At 39.5% G+C, this 21,988-nt stretch overlaps 1 protein-coding gene across 2 annotated transcripts in view; it reads right to left on the bottom strand.

Moving 5' to 3' along the window:
- arhgap10 (Rho GTPase activating protein 10) overlaps window positions 1-21,962 on the bottom strand; it is a 37,617-nt gene extending 15,655 nt beyond the window's left edge. Inside the window, exons 1-17 of one of the 2 annotated variants that reach the window (XM_028401650.1) lie at window positions 21,371-21,962; window positions 12,264-12,359; window positions 11,955-12,016; window positions 10,782-10,853; window positions 10,481-10,582; window positions 9,098-9,208; window positions 8,648-8,752; window positions 8,191-8,320; window positions 7,982-8,088; window positions 7,805-7,899; window positions 7,116-7,197; window positions 6,900-6,942; window positions 6,751-6,819; window positions 6,220-6,294; window positions 3,748-3,832; window positions 1,949-2,007; window positions 541-646 (exon numbers count right to left, since the gene is read on the bottom strand). In XM_028401650.1, coding sequence (XP_028257451.1) covers window positions 541-646; window positions 1,949-2,007; window positions 3,748-3,832; window positions 6,220-6,294; window positions 6,751-6,819; window positions 6,900-6,942; window positions 7,116-7,197; window positions 7,805-7,899; window positions 7,982-8,088; window positions 8,191-8,320; window positions 8,648-8,752; window positions 9,098-9,208; window positions 10,481-10,582; window positions 10,782-10,853; window positions 11,955-12,016; window positions 12,264-12,359; window positions 21,371-21,524 — 1,553 coding nt within the window. In that variant the 5' untranslated portion in view covers window positions 21,525-21,962. The remainder of the gene's footprint in view (window positions 1-540; window positions 647-1,948; window positions 2,008-3,747; window positions 3,833-6,219; window positions 6,295-6,750; window positions 6,820-6,899; window positions 6,943-7,115; window positions 7,198-7,804; window positions 7,900-7,981; window positions 8,089-8,190; window positions 8,321-8,647; window positions 8,753-9,097; window positions 9,209-10,480; window positions 10,583-10,781; window positions 10,854-11,954; window positions 12,017-12,263; window positions 12,360-21,370) is intronic. The other variant, XM_028401660.1, reaches the window with a different exon arrangement.
- Between the last annotated feature and the right edge of the window lie 26 nt (window positions 21,963-21,988).

The raw sequence follows: 21,988 nt of genomic DNA on the forward strand, positions 1-21,988 counted from the left end.
ATCTTCAATTTGCTCATATTTAGTTTATAAAAAGCTTGCTGAGGTAAAACCTTGTAATGTTAGCTAATGTTATTTCTCAAATCTTTCTTCCTATCTAATCTCACAAAGGGGGTGATGCACAATAGAGGTCCATTTAGGGGTATATACAGAAATTTGAAGAGCGGACTTAATTTGGGGGGGGGGGGTATATTTAATTTTACTTCAACCTGTGGGCTGCAAATCAGCATGATGAACAGGTAATGTATGCTTGACAACTCAGTCCTCCTTCCAACAACTTTAAATATACACCAAAATGACCAAAGAAAAGAATGTTAATATGATAGCAGCATCAATTTTCTTACCCAGCAGTCAGTGAGAAGACAGAGAAGAGATGGAGTGACAGCAGGGAAGGGGGAGTGAAGAGAGTGGGAGTGAGGGAGAGAGAGAGAAAGCATGTGGAGTGAGAATAAGGAGACAGACAGAAAGAGCAGAAAGAGAGAACTGAGAGAGAGAGGGGGTGGAGATTGGGTGAACTATGACCAAGAAACTATGAACACTCACTTGGCCAGATGCTTCATGAGCAGCCCGAGGACTTGTCGATTCCTCTCTGGAAGTTTGTGGACCAGGCAGTGGACGGCTTGGATGCGAGACTCGGGACTATCGCCCTCTGTTCAAATACAGATACAACCATGCACACACATTAAACTACAAGGATTCCTCTGTGCTCCTTGGGTGGATGAAAGCCAACACTGCTCAGATTCAATACAGTAAATTTAGAAAACATTTAGATGATGAAACACTGCGCATAGTGCACTGTTATTCGCAGTACACACTGAGGTAACAACACAACAAATAAGTTATTCAGGTGTAGAACGAACCTTTTATTGAGCCCCTAAAGACCATTCATAGATAATTTAGGAAATGTAAGAAATTAGCTTAAAGGTTAAAGGACATTTAAGGGCACAATAATCAGGTATCTCCCTTAAGTGTTAGGGATTAAGCACTGGAGGGAGATATATTCAACTTCAAAAACATGAAGAAGAGGTGTGATGGTGGTATATGGTGTGAAGCCTCCCAGAATTTGGCAGCAGGGACCAATATGCTGGTGGAGGAGATAGCTTTACATTACTGTCGCTACCGTATAAAAGGGTTGTGTTAAAACCCCCAAGATCATCTCTTAAACATTTCCTCACACATGGGCATCTGACCGCCCACACACCAACACACACACAGACAGTGACACACAAAATATCATTACTATGGGAACGACAAGGATTTAAACATGGAAAAATAGCTTCTTATGGATGCTGTCATCCATCAAAAAATATTCATTGCTAATCCATTTTTTCCCCCTCGTTATGAGGGCATTGCGAGTGCCTGATAAAAATGTCAACCTGATCCAATTATAGCACTTGTTGTAATAAGATTCAAGTTTGGCTTGCTTTAAAAAAACATTTCATACAGAAATTATGTTATGTGGGCAGGAAAAAGTTGCCTTTTTTACTGTTTACGGTCAGTATATTGTACCGATCTTAAATCTTTAATGACTAATTTGACTACATATTTACCAGCATCGTTAACAGGTAGAAAGTATATGACAATAGAGCTCATACACCTGTGCTCTTGTGTAAATATGAATGTCAAAAAATTGCTAAAAAGCTCTTAAGTAAAGTCAAATCAACTACAAATCTATGAAAGGCTGAGAGGAGCAGATTTCTGAAACTGAGTGAGAAGACATAAAGCAGCTAATTAGAATTCAAGACACACACCACCACACGGTAGCTTTCAGACACACTTTACACGAAGGTTGACCACAATTACACACTTTCCCTTCAAAGATCTTTAGTTTTTCAAAGATTGCTTAAGGAATGCTTAAGGAGGTTGATTCCAGACAAACAGCATATGTATAGGCACTGCTTATGGTTGTATATTCAGATGATGTGTTGGTGTAAAAGGTGCAAGAACCTACTTGCAGGGCTGATGAACTCTTTGTAAAGTCCATAGGTCATCAACGGCTCAGGAAGGCTCCTTCAAAGAGAGAGAGAGAGAGAGAGAGAGAGAGAGAGAGAGAGAGAGAGAGAAGGGTTTGGGGGGAGAGGATGGTGAAGCTGAAGTGAAAAAGGGGGGACAGAAATAGCTGGCACACTGTTTTATAGGGTCTGCACACAGCAATGATTAATGTGGCCAGGCCGGGGGATGGAATTAGATGGTGTACGCGTTGAGATAACCAAGTTCATCTGAAGGTACTTTCACACTGCAGCTGGCAAGTGGCCAAAGGTACTTAGCCTCAGAGGAAACTGAGGAGATTGACCCTACTTTATTCCAGCAGGTCAGACAAGTGAAAAACAAAACAGAACAACACTCAGCTCGGTTTAATACAGTTATGCTACATTAGCTTAAACAATGTTTAGAAATTTGTTGTAAGCATTGGCCAGCTAAATAGAGCAGAGAGACTTATTTGGGGAGTTAAAACGGAGAATATTTTCCCTTGGTCCAAAGCTCAGCACATCAAACTGCTTCCTGGAAGTGGTCGATGCATAAACCCAGCCAGTCACAGCCCAGCATTCACAACATAATCAGAGTATGTGCTATTGGAGAGTAGTGTAACTACCATGCTGTTCTATAGAAACTGCAATATGGACACACTATACAAACTATACTACCATAAGATTTCGTGGTAACACTTCAATGTTATTATTAATATGACATTTAAGCTAACTAAATTGCTGTCTATCAGATCTGATAGATGATAATGTGACTGCAAGAAGACAGCAGATACGGTACTTTAAAATAAAACAGAAAACACTGCTTGTAAAATCTTGCTGGCAAATTTCAAACTTTAAATACAACTTTTCTTTCCATTAAATAAGCACATCCAACTCAATTTCTTGTAACTACACATTTACTCAAAAACAAATTGGCATGTAAATGAAACTGCTTCAGCTTCTTGCAGCCAAACTACATTTTTAATCTCTGAACTTCACCCACACTCTCTGCCAACCTGGAAGGAATTGGTGAGTGTGGAACATGCGTATCTTAAGCAATGTGAGTTTGCAAAGAGTTAATTATACAAAGGCACTTTGCATAATTAAATCTGTAGGCATTTTATAAAAGGCCTGACAACGCCGACAATGGACGAAATGCTTCAAATTTAAGCGAATGGAGAAGATCTCATTCATCAAAAGAGATGTATAAAAAATCCATTAACCCCCAGGTTTGTCTAAGTGCAGATGTGGATTTGCTTGGATACACGACAGCTTTAAATAATACAGTCAGGTGATTTACAAAAAGAATCAAAATTGATCAATTATGTACTAAGCTTGTATGTCATCTCTCTGCAGTTCTATAGTACTGACTCAAATGGGCAGTTAAAAATGGATTATACAACCAGATGTCTTTTTTAAGCTACGCCTCATTCTTCTGTTATAACATGGTGCCTACCTTACCCATAATGCAACTTTTATCTAATGCTGGTACCAGCTACTGTAGCTGGGAGCCTCAAGCATAGATGAAAAGCGAGTTAAGCAGGTTGACTTCTTTCATTCTAAGGTTTTCTTCATTTTTAATCTCTAAGTCTTGCAGACTAAAGACATAAAAAACACCAGAAATTTCACACAGTTGCCTCTGTAGCTCAAAGAGGTTGACAGTTAGAGTGTTAACAAGATGGGTTAACAATCACTACACAGCAAGGTAACAATTATATTAACAATTAAACATGACCAAAACAGGACACATGCATGTCTGTGTCTGCCACAAACTGTTGCTTACCTCAAATAGAGTTTCAGTGCACTTGTTATGGTCTTAATGTCCCAGTCTTCACCGGTAGACAGATCAACTTCGTTGCTCTTCTCATCTGAATCACAATCATGCAACACATCATCACTACAAAAATTCATTTACTGAGTAATTACTCAACTAATCTCCTTAAATGCAGTTTGTGGACAGCCAGGAAAGTCCTAATATATAATATAAATATGTAACTTGCAATTAGCCATATAAGGATAAAAGCATTGCTACTAGCCTCAGGGGTCTTGTCTAGGCCCAGTGGATGTGGAAGGAAGTTGCAGCTCCTGTAGAGAGCTGCTGGCTCTACACTCATTACAAGTTTAATTAATCCCTTACTACTTCACTGACTCCACAGGGACTCCAGGGGTGTGTTGTGCTGAAAATTCAGGGGGCTTTAGTCACACCTTAAGTAACCTCTGATGAATTACAGAGGATGGGGAAGTGCAAAGTGTCAGTGAAGCATTTGAGTCAGACACATGTACCACGCATGGCCTAAGTCACCAAAGAGACTTTATGGGTGGTAGGTGGTCTGTAACAGGGGAATTTATTTTTCTCATTTCATTTATGCACTGCAGCCAGGAGGGCTGTGTGATTCTTGGACTATGTTAGCCAATAAATGACCTATCCAATAGTCACTTCTTAAAGCAAATGCGTTTATGGAGTGTTTTTTACTGGATGTCGCTGTATGTGAGACTGATGGAATCTAGGCCCTTTGAGGCCATTTTGGTCCTGGGTTAAACTGGTCAAAACAAGACACCTGTAGATGCAGAAAAGCTCTCCACGATGCAATTATAAAAGGTGTGGAGATCTGAATTTGAATGAAACGTGTAAGAAAGACAGAGTAAGCATAGCTTGTGTGTTTGAACCACAACCAAATGGACAGTTTAATTACATTGTGAACATGTCTGTATACTTTCTCAAGACAGCTTGTCACATGCATAAACAGCTTTATAGAGTTAAATCCAAAAGAATTAGATTGGGTGGTGTCTGTATCCTTCCACTGCATCTTCTCATTGTCTTCAATAGATAGCTGTGTAAACTTGTACTGAGCGTGCCTTAACCCTTGGATTTACCCTGTAAGGTACCGTGACCTGACTTGCTGAATTTCCTTATATGTGGACAGGTTGAGAGTCCATTTAAATGATATTGTTATTAACTTACCTCTTTTATTAAATAGACATAGCATACATATTTTAAGCACTTGGTTTAGTCTCAATGTTTAATAAATACATGGTCATATCTGCCTTCAATCACAAAAATGTTAAATGTATTAAGTTCTTCTACGAAAACAGCTCAAAGCAATCCTCAAATTTGCCCCACTCTGCAATTATATCTATAGAATGAAAACCTCTATTCAGCAACTAATATGGCCACACTCTGATACACACACACAGCCTTTCTGCATGTACCACAGACAGGTCAGAGACAGAATGGAGCTCACTTTTACAGTCTTCTTCCTGTTATATTGTTGCCTGTCATTCAATAGGTGCCGCTCTCTTTGTTTATACTGTAATATGATGGGAGAGCTTTCTATCATTCTGTCCTCTCAGACTGGACCAGATCCACGTTGGTGGGTGAGAGATGAAAAGGAGGTGGAGTGGGAGGATCTAAAAGTCTTCAGGGGTTTAAAGCTTGTATCACCCACTCACTGTTGACTATTGTGTGCATGAAATGTTTGTGAATGTTTAGTAATATAACCATTGCCATACTGTGCAGTGAGTTATTTTAGGGTACATTTTAATAAAATTATCCTCTTCATAATACATTGACTCATTTCCAATCATTCAAGTGTACATGAGATCAAAATAATTCACAAGAAAATGTGGAATGTCAAGATTGGTGAAGTTTTTCATAACATACTCTTGCTTTTAAAACCTCTTAAAAGTTCTGCAGCAGAGTGTTAATGGAGCCTACAGAATGAGTCCGCAGGTTGGGAGGCTGGTTTTTATTGGGGAAGCTGAGACAGGCTGAGGCTGAGTTTGTTGTCATTCTGAACACAGAGCTGAAAGAGAGCTGGAGACAGCAGGAAACCAGAGAGCAGACAGAGAGCAGTGGAAAGGACAGAGGACATGCTCTATAGAAAAGGGCCTGAGTGAAAGGGATCCAAGACAAGGGAGGGGCGTAAAGGAAACGGAGAAAAGCAACTAACAGACTAGACCAGTCACGAGCATGCGACAGGCTGCCTTAGTGGTGTGTTAAGTGCAAATCATGAGTGGGCCAAACTATGTATGCTGTTTGGTGGGAAATAAAACTGAATGAAAATAAGATACACAATGGCACTTCAGAGACACCAGTAGGAGGCAGGGGCTGACTGTGAGTTACTTTTTAATATTAAGAGAGTAACATAAAGACACATAAAGATTAAAAAACCTACTCTATTCAACTCTAAAAATGCCCCCCAAAAAAACATGTACAGAAATTTAAAAGGGGGAGGGAGATGGCACCTCAACTTACCAATCATTAATGAGAGGTGCTTCTGTACCTTGGAGCTTACACCCACAACCCTGTACAGGCCTTGGTCATTAATACCTAATAAGGAAAAATATTATTACAACTTCATTGAATAAAACGTTTCTAAGTAAAGATACAAGTACTAAGTAAAGTACTAAGTAAAGATACAATAGGAATATGGTGTATGGAGCATGAATGTCACTGCAATTTAAATCAAATTCTGCTTTTAATAAAGCAATATACACCAAACAAGGGGTAGGCTCCAACTGATTTGTTCATTAAAAATAGGTCAGATAAGCATGTGAGTACTGAAACAAATTATTGAGAACTTCAGTGCTACAGTACACGCTGCCAACAGTTCCTTCTAGTCAGCGTTTGTATTAATATTAGGGAAAGTATGCCCCCTTGTGTACAGATAAAGACACTGCACTTGTGTTACCTGTTAGTATCTATCATCACTGATGTTGAAATTATCCTAATATATAATCATGTGATTTAAAAAAACAGTTGCATATTTACATTATTAAAGCTCACCTCTTGTTTCTATTGCACTGATGGAATTCTTCACAAAACTTAAACCCACATCATCCAGTTGAGCATCAACTATAAGTGAGAAAGGTAAACTTGATTATTGAGTGTAAGTTTATTTATTTAGACACAAGCTCTGGTGTAACTATACTTACTTCCTCTTTCTTTAGATAAAGTTCTCCCAAGGTATTGTCCAATCTGTTGATAAAAGTGAAAATAAAACATATTTAAGACGTATTTAAAAGGTTAACAAATATACTTTTAACACACACTAACATTTAAAAACATTTAAAATATTACTATCAGCTGTTAAAGTAAAAAGACAAAAGATGTGTTAGTGGTACATGAAAACAGAGTAAAGGCTGACTCACAGGTTCCTTCCCACCCATGGCCTGCATCCAAAACTTGTGGTCATCTTCTGACAGAGCCTGTACTGTAAGCATTGTCCCTGGGCTTAAAGAGAGCCACACCACATCAACATGAGACAAAGCCTCAGAAATACAGTAGAGCAAGACAGTAAGGAATTCTGCCATCAATATAACCTATCAAATGTGCTTAGTATTCTTTTACACACAAAATACCCTCTGCCATGGGCACAGGCACTTGGTTTTGCTTTAACTACAGACATGAGCCCTATTAGTCACATCAGCTGGTTTGTGACACCTACCATCATGTAGGGCCAGATGGATATCAAATTACTCATCATAGTCAGAGTGGATGTGTGCACTCACATTTCCATACTAAATCTGGGGTATTGCTCTTCTATTAATACTACAGGAAAGGGCAGGGCTGACAAAATGAGATATCTTTTAAGGAAGGGCACAGCAGGGTGTGTGTATCCCTAGCTGTGTGTGAGGGCAGTTCCCCAAGACAAGTTCTGTTGCCCTGCCCTCAGCAATCCAAAATACGGACCAGGAAAACACAGAACAGGAAGCAGCAAGTGTGTGGAGCTAAGCTAAGTAGTTAATTCGGGGGCTTTTTTGGTAGCTATAAACAAGTGAATGCATACTTGGGCAATTTTATCAGTGTGTTTGACAAAAAGAGTGGGGTGATGATGTACCGATCTGTGATGTCGAGGTCTAAGCAGAACCTCCTGTCCAACATGTCTGTTGTTTTGCGGAGACAGGATTTGAGCGTGACGGACTCTGTCTCACCCTAAAAGACAATGTGACTGCTTTCAGTTGTATGTTGATTGAAAAAGTGAAAATGGTATGTTGCATGAGTTGCAATTACTCACAATCTTTCCACCAGATCTGTGGTCAAAAGTCACCATGTGAAGGATCTTCTGCTCTTTGACAAAAGTGCTGTAGCGTTTGACCCAACTCGAACCAAAGGGAGGTGGCCCTGGAATAACACACAGATATAGGGAAAACAAAAAAATAAGTCTGCTCTGATTTAACACAAAAGTTCTAATTTGGACACATTCAAACTATTTAGGAACCTCACGTTTTTCCTGTACATAGAGGTAGCCTTCACAGCTTATAGGGCTGGTCTGCCTGTATTCTTGGGGTGCTTCTCTGATCCTCTTCATCAGCTCATACACTTCTGACCGTGTGCCCTCGAATCGGCTCCTTGTCTGGGAGGCAGAGGAAGACAAACACACAGTCACTTCCTGATACACAGCAGAAATGACCTTCCTAATGAGGGGCCAGTGCTAACAAATCTTATGGGATTCCCTAAAACCCCCTTTGAATCAGTTAGGTAATAATCAGAAAGTAACAATGAAACTTGGCATTGGAGGGTGGAAGAAAAACAAAAAGTAGCTGAAGACCTGAAACATCACAGTCAGGTAGAGCCTGTGAAGCAAATGATATTTTAGGGGCCTTTTACCATTTAGTGGTCAAAAATGGCTCTGACTCCTCAAACATGTAAAATATTATGATAAAACAAATATATTTCTTACATTCTGTATATTGATCTGAAGTGCTCTTTTATAATGATCAAAGTCCTTGGCGAGCTCAAAGCCTTGGTGATAAAAGGTGAAGACTGTCTGAAAGAAGGCCAGCATCTAAAAAAAGCAAAAAAACAAATAAAAATTATACCACAGAAAGAAATCAACAAGCATGTGAAACAGAAACTGTTTAGTTATCTGAACAGACACATTTTGCTCTTGCTTTTATTGAGGAATTTCAGGATAATGCCTGCAGTTATTTCAGGAATAACTGCTGGGCTTTGTGATCATTCTTTTTGACTGTGAGTTTTGATTATTCCTCAAGTCTTACAGCAAAACATCATGAGTGAAAAAACGACCAAGATCAAAACTCATGAGCATAATGATGCCATTTTAGACTAATACTTAAAACTCTCCTTTACTGTGAAAGAAGTCACAGCAGTGCTTTTTTATTCCACTCACTGGTTCCACACACTCAAACTTCTTTCTCTCTTGGATCTCCTGCAGTTTGCACACATAGTCCAATGACTCCTCCTGAAAGTGGTTCCTCATGGTTTCTACCTGGATGTCTGCCTGAAGAGGTGGAAAACACACACACATAACCATAATTACAGTCACAAACAAAAGCATTGAAGCAAGAAGCAAAGATGTTCAATCACATCTCTTTGAGTTGCAGTATGCTCTTCGGCATACTACAGTATCTTATAGTAAAGTTAAGGTGAAGGCTCAGAAGGCTAAAGTGCATTTGTTTAAAGTAAAAAAGATTGAAAAGAATTACAATACATCATCTATCGTTAATTTCTAATATCCACCTGAGTGCAAGCAACCTGCAGAACTGTAGTGAAGTATAAGCTGAACTACTAAACAGTACTATTTGTACAGAATCACACTCACTAACATATGACATTAAATTACAGCTACAGCTACTACAGCTGCCAAGTTAATCTTCTTGTCCCTCTTTGGACTATGGAGGGAAACTCACACACAAAAAGGGTCTGTGAGCTGCAAAATCAAAGACAATGCTTTAAAATACAATAACTACATTACATACAAGAATAACAATAAAGCAATCTGAAACTGGAAGCTGACACAACTGAAGTATATATATGAAGTGATATACTTTTGAGTAGGTCTCAATATTATCATAAAATACTCATAAATAAACATTACTAACTTACTCTCTTATCACTTCAAAAAAACTACGGTCTAAGTTTACACACTGGCTTCTATAATAGATGTATTTTTAGTGTCCAATTAATTAGTTGACTCTGTGGCGTGTTGATAAAGTTTGAACTCTTGCAGCTGTGAACAAATCACTGGGTCTATTTATTCAAGTGTGACATAAATTTCTGTTGGTACCAGATCCTTGTGCCATAAAGAGTCACAGAGAACAGAACAGCCTGTATTCATAACGTCAACAGTTTCAAGTGTCCTCTCTGGTTGGTGTATAAAACATACGGGTACGCCTTACAAGGTGTCATCAAGAAGCAGACACAAGAGGACAGAACATGGTGTCATAACAGGGTTCTCAATACTCCACAATCGAAATGTTGTCATCATATGGCAGTGCAGTACAGATTGCTCTACAAACTGCAGCTGAGGTTGAGGACCCCAGAGCGCAGCACAAAAGAGCACACATTTCCTTTTTATACAAGCCAGGAAAACTGCTGCAAGGCATGTCAGTGGAAACTCAAACAGTCCACCAGGCTTGGAGGCCAGGCTCTTACTCATGGCATTGAAAACCAAAACAGGGAACAACTGTTTATATCTGTTTTTTTCTCATAATGAACCACTATTCAGCATTACATGTTACATCTCTCACAGAGTTCAGACAAGGATAAATACCTCTTGTAGCTGTGGCTCTTTCTTCTTTGCTGACATATTAAGAAGCTTTTCCAAAGAGCTGTAGTACTTCTCTGTCTCTTTCTCATACTTCTTTCTTTGCGCCTTAAAAAGGGAACATTGGAAAAATGTAAGAAAAAGATGATTTATGAGGGACAAAGTTGTGTGTGTAGTGCAATAAATATGCTATTGGAAGATTTGGACAATTATAGAAGACTTAAACATTAAGATGCACCAAGCATACAGACAGACCCACTAAACGGATCAATATTTAGGCAAGAGGCAATGAACCATCATACATTACCCTTACTGCACCGAGCTGTTCTTTCCTGAACTTCTCCAAAGGTTTCATTAAAGTTTCTGTGATGTTTCTCATCTAGACAGAAAATACATGCCTTCATTATTGCTCATGACAAAGCTGATGGATATTTCATCTGGCAAAACAACAATTTTCAGAGTTACATAAGAAGTGGCTGCTGTCTACAGAAAACACACTAAACTATGACTCTGTAAATGAGACCAAACTGTAAATTCTGAGCACCTTTATTCACCAACTTTGTCTTCTATTGATAAAGTGTCAGTATTTTTTCTCTGTGTTTCTGCAGAGCTAACTGCAGGACATGTCTGTGCATGCATGCTCGCCCTGCTTTCCTTACTTTGCACTGTGATGTCATCGCACTGTGCTGAGTGCGTGGGTTAACATTATGGTCTGAGCCTGGCACTGCAATATTCATCACAGTCAGCTACTGATGATGGGTTCACTCCCTAACCTCAGACACTACACACAGACATTATAAGAGGAAGGCTGTTTATACAAAGTCCCAAACACTGTAAACTGTGCACCCTGTCCAAGGCACCATCAGTGGCAACCTCTTAACTACTGTTTAAATGAGAAGAACTCTTGAAATGTGGAGCTCTGACACATATTGGGTGTGTGATTTTTGCGGTTTATAAATCAGCAGCTTTAACACTGCTGTCTGATGCAGTAATATGGTGATATGTCATAATGAGCTGTATTGTTGTGGACTTTGCTGCCAGTAACGCAATCCATCTCAAGTCTTTAAAGCTTAGTTGTGATTATGCAGTTATGAACTACTGTCCTCTCTGCAGCCACTCCCAGGCAGGTGATGCGACAGTGACCCTTAAACAGGCACAAATAAAAAAAAGGTGTTGAAACACTGAGGTTTGCCCTGCTCACTGGATGGTGTGTACATGTGCGGCACATTACAGAAAAATAAATTATGAGTGCCTGTCTGGTTCTCTGGTAGATGACAGAGTCAAATGTTAATAGAGACCAAACATGGGCAGTAATGGGTGTAAGCTCAATGGAAATAAACATGGTGCAAGCATTCACACTGTTAAACAATTTAAATGCGATACATCACTGGGACACAGACACACACACAGGCGCAGACGCACACACACACACAGGTATTTCCCCTGGATTAAAAAGCAGGTTCTGACTGGTTGGTCTCACCATCAGCTCTCTTTGGTCTTCAAGGTTTTTCAGGAATGAGGAGAATTCTTGCAAAGACTCATCTGAAAGGAAAAAAAATCACTCAAATATAATAAATGCTGCCATTCTGCCTCATTCTCTCTCACTCACACAGCCTAAAATATACAGCATATGATTTAATTTGCAGGTGCACACCAGTAACTACTCTTAATTAGCTGGTAGAGAAAGAATTGTAAACAAGCATTTAGAGTGCATATCTGTGTGGTGGTGACACACACTAGTATTGGTTATTTTATCTTTTGTCACATGAGTTCATACAACCACACTTACCAATACATCTCTCATCATCTGTCTTTGCGTCACCGATGTACTCAAACTGAAACTCTCCCAGGCTCTGGGCAAACTTACGCTGTGCCATGCTAAGCTCTGAAACAAAAATTTGAAATATAAACACAGTGCATGTATAGTATAGTATAGTATAGTATAGTGTATTAGTTAATAGACTGCACACACTACAATTACCTGTCATCTTTACAAAAATACTGCACTTAGGAACAATTTGACAGTGTAGGCTGTAATAAAAAGTAGGTCTATCGCATTTAACCACTCTGCAAACATCCTGTCTACAGTCTACATCCTGTTGCACATCAAACTTTTGTGCACCAAGAGAGCAGGTATCACATGCCACAAAGAAAGCAAACTTAACATGAGGTGTAAAAATGTATGAGGTTTAAATACATTTAAAGATACACAGGACAAGATGTATATTACTTTGTGGTGCACCATTTCATTTCTATTTCTGGCTATCCAGCTGCTTGCACTCTCCACGTTCTGTGAGCAGTGTGTGTGTGTGTGTGTATACACATGCTAAGGCTTATTTCTACAGCAGGGCCTAAAGCTCAAACATGTGAGGTGTTGGACAATGTCTGCCTGAGCCTGGCACAAAGGGCACAGTTTGCGCCTCAATCATCCATTTCAAAGAGTCCAAAATACAATGTGGGCCACTCTTCAACCCTAGCCTCAACTTTTCACAATCCCAAAGCACACAACGAATTAAAAATAAAAACCTGAAGCTGAGTCCTCTGGCCAATTTGTTATTAAAGTACAGGAAGCTGGTTCTTTGAGCAGGTCTTTATATAGCATTTGAAGGAAATGTTTTTTTTTTCTCCCTTACTGGTGGGTATTTTTCAAAGCCTAAGCAGCAAAAGAAAGCTGTATGAAATACACACAAGCACAATAAAAAGGCAGGCACAAAACTGCCTTATCTATCCACAGAAATTTAGCATAACATATTCTAATGATATTAATCAAATCACAAGAATACACAGCTTCGTAATTATTATATCACATAAATAAATACATCCTGTTTCTCAGACACCTCATACACCTGAGAAAAAAAATAGGACACTGCACAAGAACTATTCAGAGGCTCAAACACATCTTTAAAGGAATGGGGGAGAGAGAAGTGTTCAAGACGCCTATTTTTTTTTCAATAAATTTATTAGGCAATCATTTAGATTTAAAATATGTTATATAAACTTGTCATCTACACCAAATAATTCTGGTGCTCATATTACTACTATGCTACTAATGCACTAAAACCTTTTCGCTTTTTGCCCAAATGTTTCTGCCACAGAAACATTTAAAGGTGACTTATTCATAAACACAACCTGATGAATTGTATGTGGGACTGCTTAAGTATGGCCTGCAGGCATTATTTTCAAAATAAAGGTATGACAAACATAAGCCTGTCTGGTCATTATTTTAGAAGCAAACATGTCATATGCTGAACGTAGCAATTTTCTTTGGAGTGACTGTAAATCTGGGAAGAATCTAAACCACACAAACAGCAAGAATCCAGCACAGGGTGTGCAACTCCATAAAAGGTGACTCTGGTCAGTCTGGCTTTAATTTGTAGCAGGTGCAGTGCAGGGACATGTGCATCTAAATGATGCCTCCCCTTAAAGTTTTGTAATACAACTAAGATTCCAAAAAGTAGGGACACTGTAAAACGTGAATAAAAACAAAATGCTATGATTTGAAAATCTCATAACCCCATACTGTATTCCCAATAGATCATAAAGAACATATCAGATGTTGAAACTGAGACATTTTACCATATTATGGAAAATATTAGCTTATTTTGAACTTGATGGCAGCAACACAAGACCGGGGCAACAAAAGACTGGAAAAGGAAAAAGCAAAGTCACAAACAAATGGAAGCGCATTTGACAACTAATTACATAAATTGGCAACAGGTGAGAACATGGCTGGGTAAAAAAAGAGCATTTCAGAGAGGCAGTGATTCTCAGATATAAATGAGCAGAGGTTTACCAATTTGCGACAACCTGTGTCTAAAAATCGTGGAACAATTTTAGAAAAATGTTCCTCAGCATAAAATTGCAAAGACTTAGAAGATCCCACCATCTACAGTACATAATATCATCAAAAGATTCAGAGAACCAGGAGGAGTGTCTGTGCGCAACTGACAGGGCCAAAAATCAAACCTGGAGGCGTAGGATCTTCTGGCCCTCAAGCAGCACTGCATTAAAAACAGGGATGAGTCTCTACTGGACATCACTGCATGGGCTCAGCAAGTATCATTAAAAAAGAAGCCATATGTGAACATAATCCAGAAACACCACCGTCTTCTCTGGGCCAAAGCTCATCATGAATAGTCTGAGGCAAAAAGGAAAAATGTTCTGTGGTCACATTAATCAAAATTTGAAATTCTTGTCCTGGGGACAAGAGAGGAGAGGGACCATACAGCATGTTATCAGAGGACAGTTTAAAGGCCTGCATCTCTGACAGTATGGGTTTGCATTAATCTGGTGTGGGCAGCTGACACATCTTGAAAGGCCCTACAATGCTGAACAGAGGTTTTAGAGCAACGTATGCTCCCATCCAGACAACAGCTCTTTCAGGGAAGGCCTAGCATATTTCAGTAGGACAATGCTAAACCGCAAACTGCTTCCATCACAACAGCATGGCTTTGCAGGTGCTGAACTGGCCAGCCTGCAGTCCAGACCTTTCACTAAAAGAAGTCATTTGGAGTAAAAAAATCCATTAAGAATGGCCAGGGACTGTTGGGCAGATAGAATCCTGCGGCAGATAAGAACAGGACAACATTTCTCTCTGAAAACTCCAGCAACTGGCCTCCTTACTTTGTGGATGTTTACAGACATAGTTAAACACAGATGCTACACAAAGGGATGCTACACAATGGTAAACACCACCTTGTCCCAACTTTTTGGAACTTTTTTGGGATTGGAGTTGTAAACAGTCTCTTTATGGTGTTGCATTTGTTGTGTTTTTATGAAGATGCGTTTGTGTGGATGGTGTTTGTTTTTTGCAGTAAGTTTATAGGTTGGTCAGTATTTAATATTATTCTCACAATGAGTTTCTAATACAAATTTGTTTCAGTTTTTTTATTTGGCTTCAGCAGTAGCAACATTACATGTACATATTTAGTATTGGACAGAAAAGGATGTTGTGTTAAACATTATTAGTGCTACAGTGTTTGTAGAAGCATGTGAATTCATTATATTGTTAAATTGAACATTTCAGTTGCTGGTAAACTGCAGGACTTGATAATCCCCAAATAGACGGGAATGTAGAGTGGAAAGTTCAACTGCTGCCCCAGATAGTAAAAACATGTTTTGACAACATTACACTGAACCTTGACACACCTTAGCAAAGCTTCACCACACTATATTGTGCCTGACGTAAGGTGCGGTCACTAACCAATGTCACTGCACTGTTAAAAAAAGGGGGGGGGGAGAACATGCTGCAGTTATTATACCTGTCATTGCAGGACATGTTATAGATATTTTGTGTGATTTATTGTGGTCGTAGGATTATGCCAGTTAAAAGTATTACTGGAGTGCTTTTCTGCCTTCTACATCTTACATACTTCTTTCTTTTGGATGGCATATACTCAAGGTCTGTTATTACTTTGAGATAAAACAAATATAAAAATGTGGGTTATTTATTAAAGTGGTTTATTAGTACATTAAACATATCCTTGATGTAGCAAAGGCAACTCACATCACTGTGGAAAATGAGTGTGTACTTCTAGAACACTGATGTCAATAGATAGATTTGCAAGTTCTTATTAGAGCCATATGTGAGCATTGTGCTCAAATCACACCCATCCTCAATCTGATTATATGGGCTGCATGCATGCTCTTCTGACTGTAGAGCGGACAGTTAATGAGACTATATCAGGCCAACTTCATTACATAAAAGACAAGGAATGAATGCTATCTGGTTACATCCAGCAATAATCAACAACAGGCACATTCAGAGAAGGAAAAAACAGGAACAGCATTATGTCCTGTACAGTGACAACTGAAGTTTCAACAGCATAGATCAACTGGATACAACCAGTGGAGTAATAAACAGCATCAGATGAGAGGTCTGCGTAACAGATTGAAATGATAGCCGCTGTCCTAGAGGAAAGAACTATCACAAGATAGAAAAACCACACCACACTGGGGCACACAAGAGTCAGAGGGGAGAAAAAAAAAGCTTCGCCTGCTTTTTGCCTTTTAAAGCAAGGCATTTCAAAGCAAACCTGGGAACTGTCAAACTTGGCCAGTTTCTCTACAAAATACCAGAGACCCCAGTCTACTCGATTCACCGTATGAGTCATACAGACCCCACCTTAAATCTATCTGATATTACAGGCCAGGTTGTTATATAACAAGAAAAACACAGTAAAAATGCCCAGATGTGTGACGTAAACACTGGTGCCCCACTTCAGAAGAGTTAGGAAGAAAAACAAAGATGACACAATGGGAAAGTAATGAACTAATGCATGCAGGTCTTATTCCATTAACATGGGGAACGATGTAAAACCGTTACAGCAGCAGGACACCTTCTCCCCCTCCCTGTTAATTGTAATTAGGACTTCCACATGATGCCAATGACATATTGAGAACCTAAAGATAACAAACACCATTGACCCGATCTTGTTTTTCACTACCTGTGTGTTAATAGCAGGAAACCTAGAATTATTTGTTCTAACTGCTGTAGTGGAGTTTTTTTTTCCAAAAACAACCCATTGAATATAAGTATATGTCAAAGGTCAGCTGCAAAAAAAGTCCATTGTGTATTTATTGGCATCTGTTGGAGGGTTGTTTGTTATTATTTCTACAGTCTCATCAGATGTGCCACTTAGGTCAGAACTTGCCTGGTCCAGGCCATAGGCATTCACACACTAGGCCTTTCCACAGTCCTTTCCTGTTCCACTCTCCCATCTTTTCCAGGCTAAATCGCTGCTCCACTTGCCTCGCACCTTTGCCCTTTAGAGAGGCAACCCACCCATCCCCTCCCACCACGTCCCTCCTCCTGCTCTCTGCCCACAGAGCATGCATTACTTCATTCATGACTTCCTGAAACTCAAAACAAGTCTGTAGGGTGACCATACTTTGAACAGCATCCTGTCAAGAAGTGGCTGATCATAGACATTACAGTATCGACGTGTATAGATGCAGATATCCAAAACAATACAGATCATAATGCAGTAAAAGGTGCTTGAACCAAAAAAGGAGTTATGGAAGCATTGCTGTGCTTTTATAGTAGGACTCTCTCTAGAGTAAAAGATAAAAAGCGTTCCTCCCACATGACTTCACGTCTTGTGCTAATGCAATTTTAATGAAAGATTGTGATGTGGCTCCTTGGCAGAATCAGTAATGTGATTACAGAGAGCAGCAGTGAGCCAAAGCACACCAGGGCAGGCTACTCTTAAACCTGTCTGCCAAAGAGAAAGAGAACTTCACGTGGCTGGGTCAACCTGAAAGTCAAAAAAGATTCAGTTGAAATTTTTCGTTGTTTTTATGAGCCAATTGGTCAATCTGAAAGAGGGAGACCAGCTGTGGAAATTCTTATTATTGACCTTTGTGGCTTCTGCATAACTTCATCTATGCTCTGTTATTGCTGCTTGATGATTGCAGCAATAACAGAGCATAGAATAAGTACTATCAAGCTGATAAATATGAGAGATGCTCAGACCCAAGACAGCACACAACTAACAAGCTCTTCAGAGAAGGAGAGCCCAATGGTAAGAAAACAATAAATCAGTATGTTCGCTAAAGATAACAGTAGGTGTATTTAAGAGGGCACAGACAGGACACAGTTCCTGTGGAGGAAACCCTCTGAAACAGAAGCACATCTGCATGTTGCTCTACTAGTGGGTACTTCCATGTCATGGCTCTCCGACCCAGGGCCCCGCTTTAAAGTTTCCTCTCAGAACCAAGGACTTTCCGTAGTGGGACATCCTCCCAGCTGTAGCAGAGAGGGAGTTACCAAGAAGCTGAGAATGGACAACAACAACTACACTTTGGCTGCCCAAAGCAAAACTTTTTACCATTCAGCTCGAAAATAAATGTGCTAATTGTTACTACAGACTGCAAATCATTTATTACTATACCACTGACGTCAACCCACAAGTTCAAAAAGCAAGTTTTTTTGTATTTTATTTATTTAATTGTCATTCACCTGTTTGGTCCCAGGAACCCAAAACTTCAATAACAGATTAATTCTGAAATAAGTCTATAAAAACAAAAAACAGGATCAACAGTCTTAATTGCACAGTAGTTAAACTTAAGAAGTGGAATAACATCCAGGCGATAAGACATGTTACTTTTACCAGCAGTGGCTTTAAAAAATCTCTTATGTTTACAGTGATTTAAGAACCCCAATAAAACTGATACGTCACTGGTAGAATGGAAAGGTATTAGTTTGGAAAATGCTGTCCAAGAACAGCAGGCCAGAATGGCAAGCCAAGTGAATTAGGCTGAGACAGCTTCGTTAAAGTCAGCACATAATAAGATGACCATCAGTTCCTTCCTGAAACGTCAACTGATTTAGCAATAGCCCCAGTGGGAGGCCATGACCAGAGTTTCCTATTCCTAGTCATATTCTCACAGGCGAACACAGGCCTAATGACAGCCAGCTAGAGACATATGATATACTATGCCAGCATGTCAAACGCACTTTAAGTCCACATAAAAAAAGTGGCACATAGTTAACCACTGTCACATGACATGCTTTACTGAAATGTGATACTGCATATCAGTTTACACCACAGTACCATCAATATCAACTCATCTCTCAGTGACCGAATGAATATTCACACTCTGTGTCTTCCTGGTAATTCCATTTGGTCGTTAGAGAAAGTGAAGAGTTATGTCTCTTCAAAAAGAAACAGAAAATAAAAAGGGGCTCAAGATGAATGGGCTTTTAGGCTTTTATAAACACAGAGCTTAAACACAAGTGCCCTCCTAAAGTTGGAGCTTTGGGGGGATATTCACTCTGATGAGAGAGGTCAGTGGAGAATGGCCTGACTGGCTGGGGATAAGAATAGCATGCAGCATGCAAATAACAGCTTAGTACTAGAGTAATGCATAATACTGGGGGAATTATGAAGCAGAATCAGCTCCAGAAGCTCATGCTGCAGTAAAGGTAAGACTGCAGAAAAAGGTGACTGATGGGTAAATAAAATGACACCTCACAACTCTCTTGACATGCACAATCTGCTTGGATCAGTGTTAAATCATGCTGTGCTGCCTGGTGTCACACACATGGTTGGCATTGCTGGTGGTATAGCAGAGTGGAGATACATTTACTGACAGATAAGGCACGAAACAGAAAATAAAGCAAGAGGTGCAAGCCAAGCTAAAAACAAACCCTTCTTTATCTTCTTTATACTGGCTCCCCATCTAATTCAGAATTGATTTTAACCTTAATTTTTAGAGCTTTGAATGGTCAGGTCCCCCACTACATCACAGACATGCTAGTATGTTACTTCTCTGGCCACAGTCTTCGATCCTCACACCAGAACCCTCCTTAAGGTCCCTAAAACTCATCTTAAAACCCAGGGAGACCAGTCCTTTCAGGCAGTGGCCCCCAGACTTTGAAACGCCCTGCCCCTTTCTCTCTCCGTGCGGCCCACTGTTGATTCTTTCAAACAGTAGCTGAAGACACTTTTATTTAGACAAGCTTTTAGTTGACTGGGTTTTATTGTGTTTTTTACTTCAATTCAATTTTTGTTTTAAATGTTCTTTTTGTTTTAATGCACTTTGTAATGCACCTTGTGATTTTATCTGTGAAAGGTGCTACATAAATAAAGTTTACTTACTTACTAAACTCTTCTAGTGATCCTGCTCTACAATAATATATATAATGTCTGCCAGTCAACTGCTGTCTGCCAGTCTGTCAAATGAATGACAAGAAGGAATGGGAGTGATAAACATCTATGAGCAGCCCCACTTCTCCCTCTTACATTGGACTAAGGACAGATTAGACATTACACTTTCTCTCACCCCATAAATCTCTCCTTTTTTGTACATTGTTACACAGTGGCACTGGCTAGAATTAGCTGGCAAGCATTTTAAATTTAGCTGTATCTACTATACAGGGAAGGGCATTTTTGGGCAGGTTGTTATCTCTTTACATTCTGTTTATCTTTACCTCAAGTTATTTTTTTGAATAATATACTTTATTAAAACTTCAACTTCATCTCAGTGATATCGCACATATAACACACCTACTATACATTACTGCTGAAAAGTGAGTGCCTATAACTCATCACACAATTTATTTTAAATCACATGACTACACCTGCATTAATTACACAATTAATATTACTCTAAAATAAGCAACATGTCTGCTGGAACTACTGCACTATCCAGCCAGCATGAACCCCTGTGTACATTTAACAACATGAACACATGAACATGCTGAAAGAATTGAGTTTGCCCTTACTCAAAATGAAAGACATACCTGGAAAGTACCTCAGACCACAGCACCAACACATTAAGTAAAGCTTTTTTTGAAGGTCTGAGAGAAGAAAAGCCTGATAACAGTGCTCGCCTCTAAGTGAAGCAGTGCTGCAGGGGCATGCCTGGAGCATACAGTACTCAAATCTACAGCATTGCACACAACTGAGTCATCGCACTTTTCACTTAAAGCAATTCTAAGCTTATGCAAACAGACATGTTTTGTTGCATCTGGCTTTTTTTTTTTTTTTAAGAAATACACTTTTTACTAAGAGATTTCATTTTTTAAGAAATACACTTTTTACTAAGAGAGTCCATTTTAGATGACTGTGTGAAACATTCCTGACTGGAAGGACACCTTACAACAAGCCCAGCCCACAAGATTAGAGATCAAACAGATAACAATCTAATCATTTTGACCCAGTTCAGGTGTGTGGCTGTGAGCAAACAGTGTAAAGGCTAATATTAAATAATCTGAAAACTGCCCTCATGTAATATATGACAGCAGCTTAATCTGGTTGTCAAGACATTCCCTCCTGTTATCTCCAAATCTGTTCTCCTACTGTTAAGCACCCAAACATGACATCACCGGTGAGGCAAGTGCATAGCTTTTGTGACATTTCTTACACTACAGAGTGAATTTGAAGGACTTACGCTTAGTTGCATTGATGAGGTTCTTCCCATCTTTGTACAGCTCTTTGATAAACCTGTTGGTTTTGTCCAGCTCTGCTTCATGTATCTTGATTTTCTCCCTGAAGCTTGGGCTGTCCAGATAGCATTCGCTGAATTCCAGCGGGTGTAGTCCCATTTCTCTGACAGATTGATAGCTTCGTTTTCAACAACGAAAATAGTCGCCGAAAGCGCCACTTACTTTCAAGCTTCAAAGAATAAACTGTCCTTATTGTCAAACTGTCGCTTTTTTCACGGGAAGTTTTAAAACAGGCTGAGAAAACATAGCTACTTAAAGTAGCGGCAGCTAACAGGGGTTAGCATTGCAACTTCTTAAACAGGCGCATGGGTGTTGTTCAGCGGCTGTCAAAGCGAGGATTGGCTAACAGGTATAACGGGGAAAAGGTGACAACAATACACTATCGGTGAGTGAAGTACTCATCAGAAGTCGGGTCGCAAGCGTTGTCAAAAAAAAAAGTCCCGGCTCCACTGTCCAGTTTTTCCTTCCTCCATCCAAAGCTCTCCACCACCAGGCAAAGTGACAGATTGGGAAACTCTGCTGACATCTGTGTGCGTGTAGCAAAACTTCGACCGAAGGGTGGT

This window comes from Parambassis ranga, chromosome 1, assembly GCF_900634625.1.
Source record: "Parambassis ranga chromosome 1, fParRan2.1, whole genome shotgun sequence".
NCBI lineage: Eukaryota > Metazoa > Chordata > Actinopteri > Ambassidae > Parambassis > Parambassis ranga.